Below are 23,102 nucleotides of genomic sequence, written 5' to 3' on the forward strand. Positions count from 1 at the left end.
TTGTGAGTCATCATGGATGCACAGAGTGATTTAGGTCATGTCCTGAGAAACTTGTTGAATAAATGGCCAGAGATCTTTACAGTGAGAGTATGTAAAAGGTGGAGGGATGTGGTAGTTGAGAACAGTGTTTCCATCCATATCAAGGTACTATGTGAGGAATGGTCAGGACTAAGAAAGGGCCTGTGTGGAGCATAGGGTACATAGCTTTATGTCAGATATCAGCTTGTGACCGCATGTCTTTGTGAAGATAACTGGGAGTGCAAACAAATATACTGACCTTAAAAGAAAAGAACTGGTTCAGCAAGTTTATGGGCATTATACTATGGGTATGGGACAGAAACAAGAGAGACTTTAAAAAGTGACTGTGATATACGGAGAAAGCAGGATAATATCTGTTATACTATTTACAATGCAATGTATCCAACCATGAATTTTGTAAGTTACAATGGAATGCTAATATTCAAGAAAAACATACACAATATTCCCGGATATTGTGTAAGAATCTTATCAGCAGAAATCAGAAGGAAAATCCAGGAAAAGGCTATATAAACCTGGGTATCTCTGCCAAATATGATTAACCTCTCTTTTGGACATTTATTTCATTTCTTCTTCCACACACGTTCATCTCAAGATCTAGGAGCATCAAAGAAAATGAGGGATTGAAATTGACTCTGGACGACCTTCCCAGTTACAAAAGCCTTCCTTAGGCATCCAACTCCTTTTTGTAGAAAAAGGCATTATTCTCCTAGACCTTCCCTGAGTTCAAAAGAGCAGATTCAAACAGTTACTAATACATAAAAGGATCATACCATGTTCAAATGGGATTTATTGCAGGGATGAAAGATTTCTCAATATCCACAAGTTAATCACTATGATACACCACATTAACAGTTGAAGACTAAAAACCATATGATCATCAATAGATTCAGAAAAGGTTTTGACAAAATTCAAGTGCCATTTATAATAAAAACCCTTCAGAAAGTCAGCACAGATGGACCCTGCTGCTGTGGCTGCTAAGTCGCTTCAGTCATGTCTGATTCTGTTCAACCCCATAGACGGCAGCCTACCAGGCTCCCCTGTCCTTGGGATTCTCCAGGCAAGAATGCTGGAGTGGGTTGCCATTTCCTTCTCCAATGCATGAAAGTGAAAAGTGAAAGTGAAGTTGCTCAGTCGTGTCTGACTCTTCGCAACCCCATGGACTGCAGCCTACCAGCCTCCTCCGTCCATGGGATTTTCCGGGCAAAAGTACTGGAGTGGGGTACCATTGCCTTGTCAGAGATGGACCCTACCTCAACATAATTAAGACTGTATATGTCAAACACACATCTAACATCATACTCAACAAGGAAAAACTGAAAGCATTCCCCTTAACAAAATGTATAAGACAAAAATGATCACTATTGCCACTTTTATTGGAAATATTTCTGGAAGTCCTAACCACAATAATCAAAAAAGAAAAAGAAATAAAAAGGAATTCAAGTAAAAAAAATTAGAAAGAAGTAAAACTGTCACTATGATGCTACACACAGAAAATCCCCAAGATGCCACAGATGACTACTAGACCTTATCAATGAACAGAGTAAAATTGCTGGATACAAAATATATAGAAAACTGCTGCAATTCTATACACTAACAATGATATATCAGAAAGTGAAATTAATGAAACAATCTCATTCACCATCTCAGAGAAAAGAATAAAACTCTAAGGAATAAACCTACCTAAAAAGTCATAAGAACTGTACTCATAAAACTATAAGATGCTGATGACTGATAGAAAGATGACACAAACAGATGGAAATATATACCATGTTCTTAGATTGAAAGAAGTAACACTGTCAAAATGACCATACTATCCAAGGCAATCTACATATTCAATGCAACCCTTATGAAATTAACAATGACATATTTCATAAAACAAAGAAAAACTTAATTTGTACCATAATACAAAAGACTTTGATATCTAAAACGATCTTGAGAAGGAAGAACAGAGCTGGAGGAGTCATGTTCCCTGAGTTTAGACTATACTACAAACTGACAGTCATCAAAGTGAAAGTGAAGTCGCTCAGTTGTGTCCGACTCTTTGCGACCCCATGGACTGTAGCCTATCAGGTTCTTCTGTCCGTGGGATTTTCCAGGCAAGAATACTGAAGTGGGTTGCCATTTCCTTCTCCAGGAGATCTTCCTGACCCAGGGATTGAACCTGGGTCTCCTGCATTGTAGGCAGACCCTTTACCGTCTGAGCCAGGAGGGAAGTGGTATGATAATGGCGCAAAACAGAAACTTAGATCGGTAGAACAGGATAGAAAACCCAGAAATAAACCAATTTACTTAGAGTCAATTATTCTATAACAAAGGAGGAAAGAATACAGAATGAAGAAGTCTCTTTAATAAGTGATGCTGGGATAAATGGATAGTTACATGAAAAAGAATGAAACTACAACATTCTCTAACACCACATACAAAAATAAACTCAAAATGCATTAAACATCTAAATGCAAGACCAGATACTATAAAATTCATAGTGGAAAACAAATGCAAAACACTGACATAAATGTCAGCAAAATTTTTTTGGATCTTAGAGTCATGGTAATAAAAGCAAAATCAAACAAATGAGACCTAATTAAATTCAAAACCTGTCTGCAAAGCAAAGGAAACCAACCAAAGAACAAAAACACAACTTTTGGACTAGGAGACTATAGATGCAAATGATGCTACCTATAAGTGATTTATTTCCAAAATATACAAACACTTCATACAGCTTAATATCAAAACAAACAATAACCCAATCAAAAACTGGGCAGAAGATCAAAACAGGTATTTCTCCAAAGGAGACAAACAGATGGCCAACAGTCACCTGAAAAGATGTTTGACGTCTCTACTTATGAGAGAACGCAAATCAAAACCGCAAAACTGTATCACCTCACACTGGTGAGAATGACCACCATCAAACAGTCTACAAACAATAAAGGCTTGAGAGGGTATGGAGAAAAGAGAACCCTCCTACACTGTTGGAAGGAACATAAATTGGTACTGCCACTTTGGAGGACAGCATGGAGGTTCCATAAAGAACTAAAAATAGAGCTATCACATGAACCAGCAATTCCAATCCTGGGCATATATCCAGAAAGGATGAAAACTAATTCAAAATGACACATGCACCCCAATGTTGTTAGCAGCGCTATTGCGCTATTTATACCCGGCAAAACATGGCAGCAACCTAAATGTTCACTGATAGACAAAGGGATAAAGAATATGTGGTACATATATACAAGGGAATATTGTGAAGTGAAAGTAGCTCAGCTGTGTCCAACTCTTTAAGACCCCATGGCCTGCAGCCTGCCAGACTCCCCTGTCCATGAAATTCTCCAGGAAACAACAATGGAGTGGGTTGCCACCTCCACCACATAAAACACAATGATGTAATGCCTTTTGCAGAAATATAGACAGACTTAGGGATTATTCTAAGTGAAATCATACAGAGAAAGACTAATATCATAGTATATTACGTGTTGAACTGAAACAAATGATACAAATGAATTTATTCACAAAATAAACTCACCAGCATAAAAAACAAACTATACCAAAGGGGACAGGGCAGGATGCTGGTGTGGGCAGGAAAGGGAAACATAAATTGGAGTTTGAATATATACAAACTAATATATATATATAAAATAGAGAAACAACAAGAACCTACGATATAGCTCAGGGAACTGTATTAAGTATCTTGTAAACTGCTATATACCTGAAACACAACATTGTACATTAAGTATACCTAAAAAGTGGAGAAGGCAATGGCAACCCATTCCAGTATTCTCGCCTGGAGAAACCCAGGGACAGAGGAGCCAGGTGGGCTGCCATCTATGGGGTCGCACAGAGTCGGACACAGCTGAAGCGACTTGGCATGCATGCATGCATTGGAATCACAGAGGATCCAATCCACCAGCTTGTCCCAATCCGAAACAGAAAGAAAAAGCCCTTTTGAGATACTCGTTTTTCTTCATACGTTGTATTTTTGACTATTTTTACGTCACTCCCCACTGTCCAGAGCTTTTTCCCATGCTCCAATGTGGAGATAATATTCAGATCCGAAAGAGAAATTCTGGGACTCCCCTGGTGATCCAGTGGTTAAGACTCTGCATTTCCAATGCAGGGGGTGCAGGTTAGATCCTTAGCCAGTGACATGAAACAGACACTGCATCTGAAGAGCGTCAATTTAACCTTGTGAAGCTGTGTCATGCCCCAGTCACCAGAACTCTCAGATGAAAGACATCAGGGCCTCCCAAGGGGCACACAGGGAAAATGCAGATACCCAAGGGCAGCTCTGGAAGGAAGTCATCCTCACCCACAGATAGCAGGTTCCTGTAGGTCTCCAGCATCACATCCCTGTACAAGGCCCTCTGAGCAGGGTCCAGGAATTCCCACTCCTCCTGAGTGAATTCGATGGCCACATCCTCAGAGGTCAGTCGTTTCTGAAATCAAACCACACGTCACCAAAACGGCCATGAAAAGTTCTCATTTTCACGCAAAAGAGAAAGAGTAGTAAGGGGTAAGGATTGACTTGGTTGAAGTATGTGTTCTAACAGATCCATGCAGGGGTATCTGGAGAAATTATGCATCTCTAATTTTAATTTCTTATGCTTTTTTGTAAGACCTTATGAGATCCTCCAATTAATATGGATTTTTCATCACTGCTCAAAATCCATGAAATATATACAAATAAAACTCAACAGTGTATTGGCTATACAGAAGTGTCAGATATTATGTTCTACCCAGTGAGTGCAATTCATTATCTAGATGAGGTACAGCATGAGTGGTGTCTTCAGAGATGACGAAGTCCACGGCACTTTTAATGGAAAGGTCAAAAGTTTCAGTTATGACATTGATAACAGCAGCAAGGACCAAAAGTGTCTGAAGGCTTCCAGTTGCTCTAAATTACTGTAGTATTACTCTACACATTAAACAAGTACTTTACAGGCAAGAACCTGTCATCCATATAATAGCTCATTAAAGAACGATCTGTTCCCACCTTACAGATGAAAAACTATGTCACAGACAGACACTCTGAGAAACTCGACTCAGATCAAGAAGGTAAGAAACGTTACACGAAGCACCTGAACTCAGAGGCTTGGGCTCAGCAACTGAAGCTTAAGCATCTAACAGTTAAGTAATACAGAGAACATTGAAAGTCCTTTGACAGAGGGCTCCTAAAGAAAACTTGAAAGAAGTCCAAGGTGAGCCTCCTCCTTGCCCCTCTTGTCTGCACAGGGAGAAGCTCTCTGGCCTCGGGCCTTCATCCCCTGAAAATGGACCTCTGCGCCAAATTCGTCTCCACCTACTTCTTGATCAGGAGAACCTCCCTGCTGTTGATTGATCACTGTCCTGACCGGTGGTGAAGGATGGGAGACACTGACTGATGAGAGCCACAGCAGCTTGGGAGCCCCAGGTCCCCAGACCATCTCACTTATTCCTAGCCACAGCTTCCAAACCAGTGCCATTTCAAGGGACTCTGACACAGCAGCCAAGTTCCCTGGAGCTGGAGCTGCCATAGCAGGGGTGGCTGGCTCCGGGGCTGGAAGTGGGACTGTGTTCGGGAGCTTCATCACTGTTATGCCAGGAACCCTTCTCTGAAACAGAAGTTCTTCTACGCCATGGGCTTGGCCCTCTCAAAGGCCATGGGGCTCTTTTGCCTGATGGTGGTCTAGCTCATCTTCTTCACGATGTGAAGGAGCTGTTTCCACCTCCCATAGTTCTTTCTCCTGTGTCTGCCCTGTATGTTCCCTTTCCTGTAACTCCCCAGGCAGCCTGGGGAAAGTGGTGGGCTCAGGGTTTGACAGAAGGAAAACAAATAAATATTGTATTACTATGAAAAAAACACAAAGTTCAAGGCGAACAATGTGGAATGGCATGAAAGGTCATTATAGATGTGGATACAGAAACACAACTGTTAGTAATTTACTACTTAAAACACTAATAGGATTGTTTAGAAAATTTCAAGGCCACAGATTATACTGATAACAGAATTTCAACTCAAAGAAAAAAGATGATATGTAGTTTTTAAATAATGATGTCTTGTATCTAAACCACAGACTTGCACATGAATGCATACATATCTATAAAAAAATTAAAATAAGAGGATGCATCTCTTGACAGATTTTTTTGGACAATTTTATATCATCCATTTATTCACATGTATTTCAGCATCTTTCAGACAATAAAAATGTATCCTTTGTACTCAGCTGAGTTTGTCAACAGCATTCTATACTAGGCTACCAAAAGAAAACTGGTCAAAACATGAAAAAAAAACAATACTTGAACTAAATTCATAATAAAATTACCATATACTAAAATACAAATACAATTTTATCCACTTAAATTTACATAGCAAGGCATTAACAGAAGTCAAAGACTTTCTCTGCTTTTTTTTTTACCATTACTAAAACAGTGATTTGAAATTAGAAGAGTCATTAGATTATGACAAAAAAAAATTATAGCAATAGTGAAGTAAAACAACTTCTTGGAGAATTAAAAATGATGGCAAAAAAGAATATGAAAAAAATATATAGTTATTAAGCATGACTATCTCAAGAAACATCATGATGGGAAGGAAACATTCAATACATTCCTTCTGAAATTACAGTGGCATGAAAGGAGCTGTCCAGGGTGTCTGTCTTTCACCACCATACGATGCGCATGCACAGGGGCCACTAGAAGAAGTAACAGAAGGAAAAACACAGGGCAAGAGATACAGAGTTTGTCAGAGAGTTGAAACAGGTAGTACTCACAAACCTAAGGACATGGAAAGGTGAACAGTCAAAGGATGGAAAAAGTCCTCCTCAAGAGAGCAGGGGAGACTGTTATATCAGACAAAATAAACTGAAGAAAAAAAAAAGTACAATGAGATAAATATTGTATAATGATAAAATGGTCAATTTACCAAAAAGCTGTACCAAGTAAAATATATATATACATCTTATATTAGATATGTCAGAAAAATGAAGCAAACATTAAGGGAAAGGAGACAGAAATAGAGGCACAGGAATAGTATGAGATTTCAACATCCAAGTTGAACAGGCATGTACAGATTACACGGCCCAACAAAAGCATAAAACACATGCATCTCAAGGACACATAAAACATTCTCTATGAGACACCACAGGTTAGGCCCAAATCAACAATTTTAAGAGACTGATACCATGAAAGTATTGAGAGGGTTACAGGCAGGAAGGCCAGGGGTCTCCAAACGGAGGAAGTAGCCTGCAAGTGTCAGACATTTTTATCTCTCTTAAGCGGCAGGAGGAAACAAACTAGCAATATTTTTTCCTTCTCCATACAAATTTAAAAAGAGGTTTCTCTTAAAATACTGTGTTGCCATAATAACACTTGGTTTCACCTGAAGTTAGCTATTCTCAAACCTTGAGTGAACCAATGCCTTTCTCTTATGGAAGTGTTTATCTTAAGCTATGCTAATGTACTATATGCATTTACCCCAAACTCTGTCTTCAAGTCGGTTCAGCCTCTTGGCTCAGAACCTACTTGACAAACCAGTATGTTATATTCCGATATTGCTCCCCTAATCTATGTAAATGAAACTATTTGTATGGTGATCTGCCCTTCTTCAAGATTTAAGTTAATCATTTTATGGCCCAGGATCAACCATTTGGTGCCAAGATTATCCCCAAATGCATCTTATGGGTGAGGGGCCTGGTGCCATTTTGAGTTTTAAGACATTCCTTTCTTTCATTAACAGACTGCTAGTGACTATAGAACATCCAGCTGAAGACTAGCAGGCGGGTACTCTTTCTGCCCCCTTCTGATGCCTAAGTCAGAAGCTTTCTCTATCTCCTTTATACTTTAATAAAACTTTATTACACAAAAGCTTTGAGCCATCAAGCCTCGTCTCTGGCCCCCGACTGAATTCTTCTCCTCCAGGGGCCAAGAATCCCGGCATCTTTGCGTGATTAAACAACAACCTTTCAGGATCTTCCCTAACAATGAAATAAACACAAGAAAAAAAGAAAATTCCCCAAATGTGGACATTAAACAACTCACTCTTACACCACAAATGGGTCTAAGAAAAAAATCACATGGAATTTCTTAAATACGTGGATGAAAACGAAAAGACAACATTAGAAAATTTATAACACACAGAGAAGACTGTCCTAAAAGGAAAGTCTGAACTGTTAAATGCTTACAGTAAGAAAGAGAAAAGATCTTAAATCTGCAATCTATTTTTAGACCTTTAGGAAGCAGAAAACAGAAAACAAACTAAACTCAAGTTTAGCAGAAGGAAACAGGTAAATAAGAAAGATTAAACCAGAGATACAGCAGAAAGAAGAAAACTATAAAAATCAACAATCCAAGAGTTGATGCTTTGAAAAAACTTCATAGGAAGACCCCCACCTAGACTAAGGAAAAGAGAAAAAAAGATTCAAATAACTAAAAACAGATATGAAACAGGAGTGATTACAACTGAGGTCAAAGAAAGTTTCTAAAGATAAGGAAGTACTATGACCAATAATGCCTATAATGACAGAATATAGGAGATACTGGCAAATTCTCAGAAACACACAAACTCTTTTACTTATTAGGAAATAAAAAAATTGAGAAGTGTTGAAAGTGAAAGTGTTAGCCACTCAGTCGTGTCTGACTCTTTGTGACCTCATGGACTGTAGCCCACAAGGCTCCTCTGTCCATGGAATTTCTCCAGACAAGTATACTGGACTAGACAGCCATTCCTTTCTCCAGGGGGTCTTCCAACCCAGGGATAGAACCTGGGTCTCCCTCACTGCAGGCAGATTCTTTATGATTTGAGTCACCAGGGAAGCCCATTATACCTAGAGAGATTTAATAGTCAGAAACCTCTAAGAAAAATACAGGACCAAATTCTACCAAACATTTACAAAAGAATTACCACTATTCCTGCTAATTCTATGGAGCAAGCGTGATTCTAATAGTTTGCTGATTTCCCAAAGACACAAGAAAGGAAAAGTAGAAACCAATACCCCTGACGAATACTGATGCAAAATTAAAATACTTGCAAACCCACTTCAACACATATTAAAAAGATCTGGAGGAACAGACATAGAGAACAGACAGAGGCGGAGGGGAGGAAGGAGAGGGTGAGATGTATGGAGAGAGTACCACGGAAACTTACATTACCATATGTAAAGTAGAGAGCCAATGTGAATTTGCTGAATGACTCAGGGAACTCAAACAGGGGCTCTCTAACAACCTACAGGGGTGGGATAGGGAGGAAGATGGGAGGGAGGGGACATAGGTATACCTATGGCTGATTCATGTTGGTATTTGGCAGAAAACAACAACTTCTGTAAAGCAATTATCCTTCAATTAAAATAAATAAAAAGATCTGACACCATGACCAAGTGGAGTTTATTCATATAAGGCAAGGAGAAGTCAACATACAAAAATCAATTAATATGACACACTACATTAACAGATTTAAGGGAAAAAAAATACAGGATCATCTCGATGCAGAAAAAAAACCATTCGACAAAAAAATTTAACAATCTTTCAAGATGGAACACTCAACAAGCTACAAACAATAAACTATACCAACATCAACATAATAAATGCCATTATGAAAAGAGCACAGCAATGGGGAAAGAATGAAAGACCTTTTGCTCTGAGGTCAAGAAGAAGGCAAGGATGCACACCCTGCACTACAGTTCAACAAAGCACTGAAACTCTTAGAGCAATTAGATGAGAAAAAGAAATCAAAGGTCAGCAAATTGAAAAAGAAGTAAATTTACCTTCTTTCCCACGTGACAAAGATGCATAGGTAAAAGTCATAAATATTACAAAAGAAACATGCTATATCAAAACAGATTCTTTAATAACCACACAAAGGATCAATCAACCAATTAACTCATTATCAAAACTGCCATGGCAATCTTTGTAGAAGCTTAATAAAACATGGTGAAAGTGATAGAACTATTCAAAGAGCAAACAGCAAAACTCCTGAAGAAGGAAGATGGAGGTCTCTCTATTCCAAAACCTATTACAAAGTAAATCAAGGTGATGTGGTACTGGTATAAAAACAGACAAATAAACCAACTGAACAGAACACAGTACTCAGAAATAATTCTTTCTGTATATGTAAGGTATATCCACAAGGATGTATCCACAAGATACACAAAACAGCAAGGACAATCTCAATAATCATGATGGTGAGAAAATAGATATCCACCAGCAAAACAATGAAGCTGGACTCTTGCTTGCATTAAAAGTTAAAACATTTCTGTGTCAAAGGATTCAATCCACAGAGTGAAAGGACAACCTCTGAAGAATGGAGGTAACGAAAATTTCCACTTGCCAGAGACTTAGATTCATTTCATAGATTAAATCTGATGATAAACTAAAAAACCCTGTATCACTGATGTCTATTTCTGAGCTTTCCATTCTATTAACAGTAAGGATTTAAGGAGACTGACCCACATCTTTAGCTTGAACTGCCTTAACAAAGAACAAACTGCCCCTAATTGATCTGATTCCCAGATTTCACCAGCTATTGTGCATATTAATACCTCACTTCCAAGTGCAGTTTCCTTACCCTGGTGGACAGAGAGCAGACAGAGCGTCCAAGTGGGCCCTAAGCAATCCTTGCTGCCCAACAGCACTGAGACCCCATCTCCAACCCGTGGGTGAGAAGCCCTGCCCAGGACGGTGCCCAGGGGAGCCTCCTCACAAGGGCCAGGTCACCGGGTCATGGGGACACGGCATCTAAGTGGAGACGACAGGCCCTGAGGGAAGGCCCCGGATGAGTGTGTGTATACAGGACTCAGACAGGATACTCCAGAGTCAGACACGATTAGCAAGTCCAGAGCAGGGCATTTCAGGAAGGACAGACTGAATATGACCTTACCTGAGAAAGAGCCATGCCTGACTCCTTTTCTTTCCTCTTCCTCAACTTCAGGGCTTCCTCAGGCAACACAAGTCTTCAGAGGTCTATCATGAAAGTCGAAAACATGCCGCTTAATGCTTAGAGTCAGCACATCCCCTTTCTGAGCCCCAACGACACACACAGGGCAGAACTCACTGTGTGGAACAGACAGTCCTCTGTGGCCACTGTCTCAGGAGGGACTCAGGACCGTCAACTCCCGCAGAGAGACCAACATGGGACTTTCCCACACTTTCCCTCGGATCGCAATCCCCTCCTGGTGAGGCCTCATGTACACAGCAAGCAGGGGCCACCTCCACTGACCCCACGCCCCCTTCAGGTCACACAGCAGGCACTGGTCCAGACCCACTCGGAGCAGAGTGCCCCCTCCTCAGCTCAGATCTCAGCCCTCAGGACTGGGAGGACTCAGAGTCCTGACGCTCAGTGAGGGAACCAGACTGGAATCCACTGGGCCACCTGAAAAATTCTCGAGCCGTGGATCACCACAAGTTACCTGAAGGGGAATCTGTGGTCAGAGGGTACAAAACATGGGTACGCAAAATGCCTCATCAACGAAACGTGAAGCCTGGACTGAGCACCATTCAGAGGAGAAAAGCACCTCCCAACTCTCTTTTTCATCCCAGCCTAACTAAGGTGTAACTAACAAAAATGGTACAAACGTACTGTGTACAAAGTGATCCTGTGATAGATTCATACATTGAATAATTATTACAGTGGAGTAAGTTACACTTCCATCTATGAGTACACTGTATTTCTCCTCTCTGGGCGAATTTCAAGTATATAGAAACACTACCGGCAGCATGCAGTACCTCAGATTCCCAGAACTGAAAATCTCTACTCTTTGCCTAACAGTGTCCCATTTCCCCCTCCACCCAGCTCCTGGTAACAGCCTTATTACTCGATGGCTCTATGAGTTTGACAAGTCTAGTTTCCACATACAGTGTCTGTCCTCCTTTGTCAGCCTTCTTTAACTTGGCATAATGTTCTCTAGGTTCATTCAGTTCAGTTCAGATCCTTGATTTTTATATACAGAGAAAAAATAGTTCATGAATATACAGTATATAATAAATATTTCTATACCATACTTTTGTTACCTATTCTTTTGTCAAGAGACATCTGGGCTGTGTCTATGCCTTGGCTACTGCAAATCCAGTCACACTCATGGGACTGCAGACATATCCCTGAAAAACTGACTGCTTTCCCTTTGGATATCTGTCAGAAATGGGTTTGACAGACTGTAGGCCTGTTCTATATTAATTTGTTAAGGAACTTCCATTTTAGTTTCCAACATAGCAGTACCATTACCACCAACAGTGCAGTTAAGATTCCGTGTTTTCTGTACTGTGCCTGTGTATGCGCTTATTTTGGGAGGGACAGGAGTGGGTAACAGAGAACCCAGCACTGGCCTGGCAGCAAGAGTTGCAGCTGCATCTTCTAGAGGACCAGCCTCCGGGCTGCAGATCACTGAGGTATCACTGCCCTCTGATTCTCGGAGCCATCTTCCCCTACGTCACAGGATGTTATGACTCTTCGCAGGTTGGGCCCAGAGATCCCGACTGAGCAGGACCACCTTATAACAAGTATTCTGTGATCTTAACCTTAGTACTCCTATTTTCCCAGAGGGACTCAAACAAACTTACAAACTTTCATGGTGTCCAACAGAGTGTCCACAGAGCCCACGATGAGCCTCTAACCCTCTTATGCAAACACAAAGCATTCCAAGCCCTGACAACTCATGGATGAGGCAAAATACAAAAGAGGACACCCAAAGATCCACAGACACTAGACACCATATTTTCACTTACAGTGAGTGATCCAGGTCAAACACCAAAATCTCCAAAGACTATGAAAAAGAGGGATAATTCCAATGATACACATGGCCCACTGAGACCTCAGCATCTTCCAAAGACACACTCCAGATTCTCTTGGTATCTTCCCAAATGCACATGAACCTTTCTTCACAGGCAACCCCAAGTACACAATAATACCAAAGTTGATGCAAAAAAATGACCTGAAATTTTCCCTGTTACTCTATGGTGCCTGCCTGCTAAACAAGCCAACAAAAGCCAGGGTGTGGAGTGGATGCTGGGGGCAACTCCTAGAACCAGCCCCTCAAGCCCAAGGCTCCCATCCTCCTGCACCCACAGGTTCCTGCGGGCTCAGCCCAGGCCACAGTTCTAACAGTGGAAAAGACTTCTCCTGGCTGAATTCCATGTCCTTCATTGCTGCTCACGTATGGTCACGAGTTGTCAAATCAAACCTGTGCAGGCAAGTGTCAGCCTCAGCACTGCTGTCCCGGGAACACAAGCTAAGCATTGGAACCTCAAACCATTCCATGCGGGCTCTCCAACAAACCCGCTCCCAGGTTCTTCAGCCTGAACTGAGACCTTCTTTTCCAACAGATCCACACACGCCTTGTCCCTGCAACTACACTTGGGATGGGCGCACGCTCCATTCACTGGGCTCACCTTGATGCCCCCAAGTACTGCCACAAGCCTCCTGCAGACCCCACCAGGCTCCCTCCGCTTTCCCCATTTGCCTACCTCTCCTCCCTGCATGACTGGACTAAGCAAGACTAAAGCGCACCAGGGTTTCTTGGCAAAGGGGATCACAAGAGCACTGCCCATGAGCTACCACACAAAGGACACTGCACGTGCAGTATGAAAATCAAGACACTGGCCCCCCTAGGAAAGTCTGCCACCACCTGGGGACACTATGCAGTCCTGGTACAAAGGTATTTGAGATGAGGAAGTCTCAAAGCAAGGGTCTCCAGGTCTCACTCTCTCCTGTTTTCCCCACCCACACCTACTTGGAAAATATTCTAGCCCTTGGGAGGGGGGAGGGCGGGCAGCGTCTCCTTCCTGCCCTGTTAGGTTTTGCATTTCTGCTCATCCTCAGCGCACTGAAATCACAATCGCTGACACTGAGCACATGAACTCCTAGATGGCAAAGCTGCTGTCCATGATGGTGACTGGTCCCTGGATGGACAGAGCTTAGACTGGGGGCTGCAGAGGACGAAACACAGCAGACTAAACATGGGGATATCTTAGCCCACTGCTTGAGGACACCAGCTCTGTAGGGCTTTTCAGGACTTCCTGTATTTCTTGGCTCATCTTTTGACTAATTAAGTAGTCACATGGGGTAAAGATCAATTACAGCTGAAATGTCCAGAACATGGGAAACATCTTCATCACCTGTCCTGTGCTCTTGGTCTTCCCTGAGGATTACTCAACCCAACCCATAGTCCTGTCATCTAAAGACATTTCCAGTATCAGGTACTGCAGCCACGTTGGGAAGAAGAGGAACACTATGAGCCCTAAAAAGAGGGGAACCAGGAAGGACTCAAAATAACCCATGAAGAAGGGCATTAATTTCTGCTGATGGCAACTGATACAGAGGCAATAAACCTGGGTAACATGAGAGAGACTGTTAGGAGGGGACGGGGAGACCTCTCTGAGCCTAGACTTGAAGGGTGACCTAGGGCGTGAGCCAGGGTGACCTGAAGGTGAGAAAAGGAACTACAAAGTCAGACAGAAATGGTTTTGGTATTTGGAAACAGAGAAAAGGTAAATGAGACCAAGACAGGCTGAACCACGAGCAAACAGTCAGCTCCCAGGATGAGGCTGGAGACTCTTACAGGGCCCTGAGCTTGACAGAGGGCTGTGGAGCCACAGCGAGGAGTCAAGCTTTTGTCCCAAGAACAAATGAAAGCCAGTGGAGGTCTGAACGTCAGGACGTAAAAAAAAATCTCCCTTCAGATTTAGCCTTATTCATAGAAGTCATCTAATTCTGAGCCTGTGATCCTGCCTCCATCCTACAGTTTTCCTTTTTGTTTTTCATTGAGAGAGGACTGGGATCTATTTAAAATTCTAATTACCGCCAGACACTCCCTCCAAACCAGAACTGCCACACACAGACACACAGCCAATTCGGCTAATCATTTCAGGGGTCAGTGTTGCCCACGCTCAGAGTTTCCGGTCTAGTCTCTCATCTCCATGTTACAAGTGGGCTCCCTCGGGCCCAGAGAGAAGCCGTTTATGAGGTCTGAGCTGAGTGAAGAGAACCAGGTATAACTGATTAATGAAATGGGAGGCTGAAGGGCAAGGGGGCCAAGTTTGTCCTTAATGCCCATCCCATTTAACACCAGGAACATCTGTCATGTATCTGAGCAAAAGAAACTTTTCTTTCAAGATTGGGTCAAACTGATACCAAGCAGGTAATTCTTTATTAGAAGATTGCAGTAAAATATTTTAACAATACAGAATTGCAGATATATATCCACTAGTACAAAAAACATTAGAAATAGGGTCTGAGCAATCTTTTTCATCATGAATAGAGAGGCTCTGCTGGAAGGTCCCACGTCAATCCAACCCATCCTTCTCATTCGCACAGAAAAGTCAAAAAGGGACCTGAGGGAAACATCTTCATATCACCTCACAGCCCACTTGTTTCACTGATCATAGAAAATGGAGAAAATGGACCATTACACTAACCAGTTAAAATAGGTGTTGTTTTTTTTTTCTTTTTTTGAAAGGAAAGAATGAAGCATTTTATTTTGTTGGTTTTATGTTAAATGTTCTTTTATTTTCCCATTTCTCAAAGAAATGCCTTTAATTTCACAAGATCTAATGTCATACCTTCGTTATTCTCTGGTAAAGAGCTGAGACCAGAAACATCCTTTTGTGTGTGCAGACATAAACACATACACAATTCAAGTCTTTGGTAAAACCACAGTTGAAAATATGTCTGTTTAATTACACAATGTCCCATACATAAAACCCTCCAAGATGTATTTCTCTTTGAATTCAGAGAAAGGGAGGCGAGGTGATCGTTGCTTATTAACTTTAATTTTTTCAGTTTCCTCATTTTTAAGTATTATAATGGGAGGATAATTACTTTATAATATTGTGATGGTTTTTGCCATACATCAACATGAATTGGACATGTGTCCCCCCACATCCTGAACCACCTTGCACCTCCCTCCTCACCCGATCTCTCTGGGTGGTTCCAGAGCACTGGCTTTGGGTGCCCTGCTTCGTGCATCGAACTTGCACTGATCATTCTATTTTACATATGGTAATATACATGTTTCTATGCTATTCTCTCAAATCATGCCACCCTCGCCTTCTCACACTGAGTCCAAAAGTCTGTTCTTTACATCTGTGTCTCCCTTTGTTGCCCTGCATGTAGGATCGTTGGTACCATCTTTCTAAATTCCATATATAAGCAGGAATATACAGTATTCGTCTTTCTCTTCCTGACTTATTTCACTCTGTATAATAGGCTCTAGGTTCATTTACCTCATAAGAACTCATAAACGAGGTGACATTTTTGCTAAGTATGGCACAAAATAGTCTAAGATGATTTACTACTTACCAAAGAAAGTTTCAAATGTACAAGACGAAGGGAAGAAAGCACCCAGCAAGGAATGAATCGGAAAAAAATTTTAAAGAAAAAATTGTGAATTAGTTTTAATCTAAAAATCTGGTGTAAAAGTTTAAAAAAATACTGAGAATAATCATAATCAGAAAAGGATGATAAGAGTAGAATACTGGAAACTAAAAAAGCCTATTTCTGAAGTTAAAAATGATTACAGAAACTGAATGAATTAAGACCTATTCCAAGCCACAAAAAGCACCATATATATAGAAAGGAGAAAATGTGAATCCATTAAAAAAAAAAAAAAAAGTGTTCCTTTAAAAATGCTACCCAATAGTGATACAGTGGACAAGAATCTGCCTGACAATGCAGGGGACATGGGTTCTATCCCTGGTTCAGGAAGATCCCACAAGTACAAGCAACTAAGCCTGTGCACAACTACTGAGCCTGTGCTTTAGAACCTGGGAGCCACAACTCTTGAGCCCACGGCACAGAACTGAAGACACACAGCCAAAAAAATTAAAAAAAAAAAAAAAGCTATCACAGAGTGACAGAGTCAGTCATTTCTTGCTCCAGGTGTCTTCTTCCCTGACCTCTATCTTATGATAGGACAAGGGAAGGAGTTCACTCACAACTCAGTGAATCAAGCCACTGCCCCAGGCTCAACAGGGTTTGCAAATGAAAAGTCATCGTCTGCCACAAGTAATAAAAAAAGACACAAGCCTTATAGACAGGAGTTTTGAAATTCTCAGCCTCCTCTGTATAACTAAAAAAATCATCTGTATCCAAACAACTGGCCACACCTGGATCGAGCTTACCCCTCTGTTCACCTATCTCCCTACTCCATCTGAGTCTCCGTGTCTCTTTTTCTCCCCCTCTGCTCTCCTGCTGTTCTGTCCTATCTCCTGCCTCTCACGTGTCCTGTCTCAGGCAGCTGCAATTCGTTCCCCCTCGACATGCTCTCTCTCTCCAACCTTCCTGAGTCTTTCAAAAATCCATACCTATGTCTGCCTCTTTCTTCCCCCATTTGGGCTCCCTCTCTGCGCTCCAGATTACTCCCCTTCTCTCGCTGTGACTCTCCCTTCCTCACCACTCTCTAGCAGGCCATGTGGCTACGCTTCCTTCTAGCCCTTTCTTCCTCTGCTCCTTAGCTCTTGCTCTGCCAGCACCATTATAAAACCGGCCACCTCACATTGAGACTTGAACCCTTGTGGCGGGACCCCAACCGGATGAAAACACAACCCCGGACTCTAACCCAAGAGGCCTGGACTCAAACCCGGCCAAAACTCAGTTAGGGACTCTCCACCTCTGACGTCCCTCATCGCCCTTCGCCTCCCCGCTCCCATCATTGATACAGGGCAGTTCTCCCTATGCTGTTTTCCAGTCCCTGGAGATCTGGCTTTTTAATTTATTAATACTTCTCTATTTTACTCACTTGGCTATTTTCAAGGCTTAACCTCTTTGACTTGACTATCCCTTTGCAAGTCCCTCAGCCATTCTCAGTGTTCCCATTGGTTCTCCCTGATGCTTTTCTCCTCAGTTTCAGTTATTTCTCTCAGTCCTTCTGACTCTGCTTCTCCTGATCCTCCTGCCTCCTGAATTTACTGAGTGGGCCACAGAACGCGACGCCCCCGGACCGGAAGACCACCTTTTCCGTCCGAGTTGAACTGGGCATGGAACAGCACTGGCTGTAACAAGGCTGGACCAGGTCACCTACCCTACGCGGGGTGAGGGGACGGGCTGACAGGAATGGGGGGGGGGGGGGCCTGCGGGGCAGAAGGACCGGCCTGAGGAGACGCGAGGACAGAGGGGCTGGGAGAGAAGGGGCTCAGGAGCGGGGCGGGCTCTCCGGAATCCCGGGACCAGGGAGGGGGCGCGGCCTCTCCGGGAGCGGGGGCGACGGGCTCTGCCTCCAGCGGTCGAGAAGGCGACGCGGCGGGCGCGACTCCAACTCGCGAGAGAGGGCTTTACTTGGCGACGCCAGAGGTAAAAAAGCGTTTTAAACAGGAAAATCTCGCCAGAGGCCTTGTCTGCGCGGACCGAGGGCCGAAACCGCCTCAGAAACACTTCAAACCCAAACGAAAAGATAACTGGGCCGCAGCGGCAACGGCAGCGTCTATTCGGGGCCGAGCACCGGGTGCCAGGGTTTTCAGGTCGCTGGCAATTCCCACACCATGAGGACGAGTGAGCGGGGACGGAGGTGGGGATTGGAGGGGTGGCGAGCTCTGCAAACTTACTCTAGAAGGAAGCTTAGGCGCCGCTTCGGGACCTCGTCTCCGCGCTCTTCAACTTCCGGGTCTGGGTGAAAGGGCTTTTGGTATTAGAGCCGCGGCTTCCGACCAGGGGCGGGGCGAGCACCGGCTGTGCGCAGAGTTCGTGGGAGGGGCGGGCCGCGGAGGGGGGCGGGGCCTGTTACCTTGAGAGCACTAAGTTACCTTCTGTAACACTGCTAGGTAAAAGCTTCAACTTATGTCGGAACCCAAGATACTTCCTCTTAAGACTAAAAGGGTTTATTCTCAATAAAAAGCTGTTTTTCACAGCATGGTGTGCTCAGATTCTTCTAGTGAGGCTGAAGCAATTCAGGGATCTCGGAACTTGGGCAGTTTTAATAAACAAGAATGGGACTAGTCTCTATATTACAAATACAAAACTCTCTCTGGGTAGAAATGGGCTATTCCCTACTGACGCCCTACAAACCAGCAAACTCAGCATAGTGCTGAGTTCAACCAACTGAGGGTCAGCACTTGGGTGTCTGAGATGGAGGACTTAAGGGATGTGATCATTTGGGTCACTAACCACAGCCTTAAAATGAGCAAGACACTTTATTATTATTATTTTTTTTTTTTGAGCAAGACACTTTAAATGATTATAAACTGCGTTACTGTTTATTTTATCCAACGGGTTTTAATTATTTCCCTTTCTAAACCCAACTCTTTAAACAGTGACATAAAGGGGGTTGTATAAGCAACTCTTACAATGACAAATATCATTGTGTAAGGTTAAGCTACAGAGAAAAATTAACTGATATATATACTGTGAAACGATTATCACAATGTTTACCTAGCATCCATAGTTGCGTATAGATAACCTAAAAAGAGACAGCAAAATAGGAGAAAAAAAAATTTTTTTTCTTTTGATGAGAACTGCATTATTCTTTCAGAGAAGGCGATGGCACCCCACTCCAGTACTCTTGCCTGGAAAATCCCATGGACGGAGGGGCCTGGTGGGCTGCAGTCCATGGGGTCGCTAGGAGTCAGACACGACTGAGCGACTTCACTTTTTTCACTTTCATGCATTGGAGAAGGAAATGGCAACCCACTCCAGTGTTCTTGCCTGGAGAATCCCAGGGATGGGGGAGCCTGGTGGGCTGCGTCTATGGGGTCGAACAGAGTCGGACAGGACTGAAGCGACTTAGCAGCAGCAGCAGCATTAATCTTTAAAATACTCTATTCTGTACTTTGGAGGAAGTGCTTAGTCACGCAGCTGTGTCGGATTCTTTGCGACCCCATGGACTATAGCCTGCCAGGCTCCTCTGTCCGTGGGACTCTCCAGGCAAGAATACTTGAGTGGGTTGCCAGGCCGATCTTCCCAAACCAGGGATCAAACCCATGTCTTGTGCATTGCAGGCGAATTCTTTACTGTCTGAGCCACCAGGGAAGCCTAACTGTTAAGTATCTTTCCCAAAAACTTGTTTAGGAAATTACACTAAATAATATTCATAATGTAATTTCAAGTTGATTATATGTTCAGTGTGAACATAATTAGAATCTTTGACTTGCTATTTGCAAGTTCTAATATATTTTAGGTCTTTATTTTCTAAAGCTATGACAAATCTCTACAGCATATTAAAAAGGAGAGACATTACTTTGCCCACAAAGGTCTGTATAGTAAAGCTATGGGTCAGTAGTCATGTATGGATATGAGAGCTGGACCATAAAGAAGGCTGAGTGGTAAAGATTTGATGCTTTTGAATCGTGGTGTTGGAGAAGACTCTTGAGAGTCCCTTGGACTGCAAGGAGATCAAACCAGTCAATCCTAAAGGAGATCAATCCTGAATATTCACTGGAAGGGTTGATGTCGAAGCTGAAGCTCCAATACTTTGGTCACCTGATGTGAAGAGTCAACTTTTAGAAAAGACCCCAATGCTGGGAAAGATTGAAAGCTGGAGAAGAAGGGGACGACAGAGAATGAGATGCTTGAATGGCGTCATCAACTCAACGGACATAAGTGAGCAAGCTTTTCGAGATGGTGAAGGACAGGGAAGCCTGTCATGCTGCAGTCCATGGGGCTGCAAAGAGTCGGACATGACTGTGCAACTGAACAACAACGTTCTATCAAATGTGGATAACAAAGTCTGAAAAATACACTCTTCTGAAGATTTGGGATTTATGGATAAACTCCATACGCCCATCATCATGGGATCTAATCAACATTTTCAGAACTTTCAAAAATGGCAGATTACAAGTTATTTTCAAAAACACATATCAAAATATATCAGTCTTAGCAATATCTTCTTAGATGCACTTCTAGTAGCCAACTTCCACACTTAAAGTTTGTTTCAGAGCAGGCTGTTTGATTCAAAATATTATAGGCATTCTTTCCATTATTCACTTCAGTTCAGTTGCTCAGTTGTGTCTGACTCTTTGTGATCCCATGAACTGCAGCACACCAGGCCTCCCTGTCCATCATCAACTCCCGGAGTTCACTCAAACTCATATCCATCAAGTCAGTGATGCCATCCAGCCATCTCATCCTCTGTCGTCCCCTTCTCCTCCTGCCCCCAATGCCTCCCAGCATCAGAGTCTTTTCCAATGAGTCAACTCTTTGCATGAGGTTGCCAAAGTATTGGAGTTTCAGCTTTAGCATCAGTCCTTCCAATGAACACCAAGGACTGATCTCCTTTAGAATGGACGGTTGGATCTCCTTGCAGTCCAAGGGACTCTCAAGAGTCTTCTCCAACACCACAGTTCAAAAGCATCAATTCTTTGGTGCTCAGCTTTCTTCACAGTCCAACTCTCACATCCATACATGACCACTGGAAAAACCATAGCCTTTCCTAGATAGACCTTTGTTGGCAAAGTAATGTCTCTGCCTTTTAATATGCTATCTAGGTTGGTCATAACTTTCCTTCCAAGGGGTAAGGGTCTTTTAATTTCTTGGCTGCAATCACCATCTGCAGTGATTTTGGAGCCCCCCAAAATGAAGTCTGACACTGTTTCCCCATCTATTTCCCATGAAGTGATCGGACCGGATGCTATGATCTTCGTTTTCTGAACGTTGAGCTTTAAGCCAACTTTTTCACTCTCCTCTTTCACTTTCATCAAGAGGCTCTTTAGCTCCTCTTCACTTTATGCCATAAGGGTGGTGTCATCTGCATATCTGAGGTTATTGATATTTCTTCCAGCAATCTTGATTCCAGCTTGTGCTTCTTCCAGCCCAGCATTTCTCATGATGTACTCTGCATGTAAGTTAAATAAGCAGGGTGACAATATACACCCTTGATGTACTCCTTTTCCTATTTGGAACCAGTGTGTTGTTCCACGTCCAGTTCTAACTGTTGCTTCTTGACCTGCATACAGGTTTCTCAAGAGGCAGGTCAGGTGGTCTGGTATGCCCTTCTCTTTCAGAATTTTCCACAGTTTTTTGTGATCCACACAGTCAAAGGCTTTGGCATAGTCAATAAAGCAGAAATAGATGTTTTTCTGGAACTCTCTTGCTTTTTCGATTGCCAGCGGATGTTGGCAATTTGATCTCTGGTTCCTCTGCCTTTTCTAAAACTAGCTTGAACATCTGGAAATTCACGGTTCACATAATGCTAAAGCCTGGCTTGGAGAATTTTGAGCATTACTTTACTAGCATGTGAGATGAATGCAATTGTGCAGTAGTTTAAGCATTCTTTGGCATTGCCTTTCTTTGGGCTTCCCTGGTGGCTCAGACGGTAAAACGTCTGTCTGCAATGCAGGAGACCCGGGTTTGATTCCTGGGTTGGGAAGTTCCCCTGAAGAAGCAAATGGCAATCCACTCCAGCACTCTTGCCTGGAAAATCCCATGGATGGAGGAGCCTGATAGGCTACAGTCCATGGGGTCGCAAAGAGTCAGACACAACTGAGCTACTAGCTACTACTTCTTTGGAACTGGAATGAAAACTGAGCTTTTCCAGTCCTGTGGCCACTGCTGAGTTTTCCAAATTTGCTGGCATAGCATGATTAGAAGCTCCCATCACTATGACTTGGCACCTGGGATCCATATCCAGTCCATCCCAAAGAGTCATAAACTGAGCTTTCATCATGGCTAGGCTTCATGGTCAGAAACTGAACATTCTCATGCTCAGGTGCCTCAAGTCCTAATGCATAAGTCCTCAACATAAAGGTTTTCCCACACTCATTCCATTTGGGAGGTGTTGCTCCAGTATGTTCCCCAACTTGTGATCTTTGGGTGAAAGCCTTGCCACACACTTTATATCTGTGTGCTTTCTCTTCAAGATAAATATTCTGCCATCTAGTGATAAGTGAACAATAACATGAAGCTTTGCCATATTCACTGCAATTTAAATCATGAAGTATTTGGTAAGTCTAAGGCACAACCTAAAAGCTATTCAAAATTCAGTTCATTCGTACTGTTTGGTGCAGTACAAACAACTTGATTACTGGTGCAAGAGGGACCAGTGAGGAAAGGTTGCTCGCATTCCTGAACTGGTGATGAACTTTTTGAGAATGAGTAGATATTCAACGGCCTGACCACATTAAATATCATCTGCGCTTGATCCAGTGTGAATATTCTCATGAAGCATAAGATATGAACCACT

At 42.6% G+C, this 23,102-nt stretch overlaps 2 protein-coding genes and 1 pseudogene across 7 annotated transcripts in view; 1 reads left to right on the plus strand and 2 right to left on the minus strand.

The window, feature by feature from the left end:
- The window catches only part of LOC133229652 (zinc finger protein 665-like), a 64,384-nt gene extending 59,956 nt beyond the window's left edge, over positions 1-4,428 (minus strand). For both annotated transcript variants that reach the window (XM_061386239.1, XM_061386236.1), the window contains exon 1: positions 4,343-4,428. The gene's annotated coding sequence lies outside the window, so the exon portion shown is untranslated. The remainder of the gene's footprint in view (positions 1-4,342) is intronic.
- The window catches only part of LOC133229655 (zinc finger protein 665-like), a 74,255-nt gene that overhangs the window by 5,656 nt on the left and 45,497 nt on the right, over positions 1-23,102 (minus strand). The window contains exons 1-3 of one of the 5 annotated variants that reach the window (XM_061386254.1): positions 18,535-18,622; positions 10,883-10,965; positions 4,343-4,469 (exon numbers count right to left, since the gene is read on the minus strand). The exons of 1 other annotated variant lie outside the window; for it this stretch is intronic. In XM_061386254.1, coding sequence (XP_061242238.1) covers positions 4,343-4,469; positions 10,883-10,897 — 142 coding nt within the window. In that variant the 5' untranslated portion in view covers positions 10,898-10,965; positions 18,535-18,622. 3 more of the 5 variants (XM_061386253.1, XM_061386257.1, XM_061386256.1) reach the window with 3 other exon arrangements.
- Positions 5,304-5,746, plus strand: LOC133229727 (ATP synthase F(0) complex subunit C2, mitochondrial-like; annotated as a pseudogene).

This window comes from Bos javanicus, chromosome 18 (genome assembly GCF_032452875.1).
Source record: "Bos javanicus breed banteng chromosome 18, ARS-OSU_banteng_1.0, whole genome shotgun sequence".
NCBI lineage: Eukaryota > Metazoa > Chordata > Mammalia > Artiodactyla > Bovidae > Bos > Bos javanicus.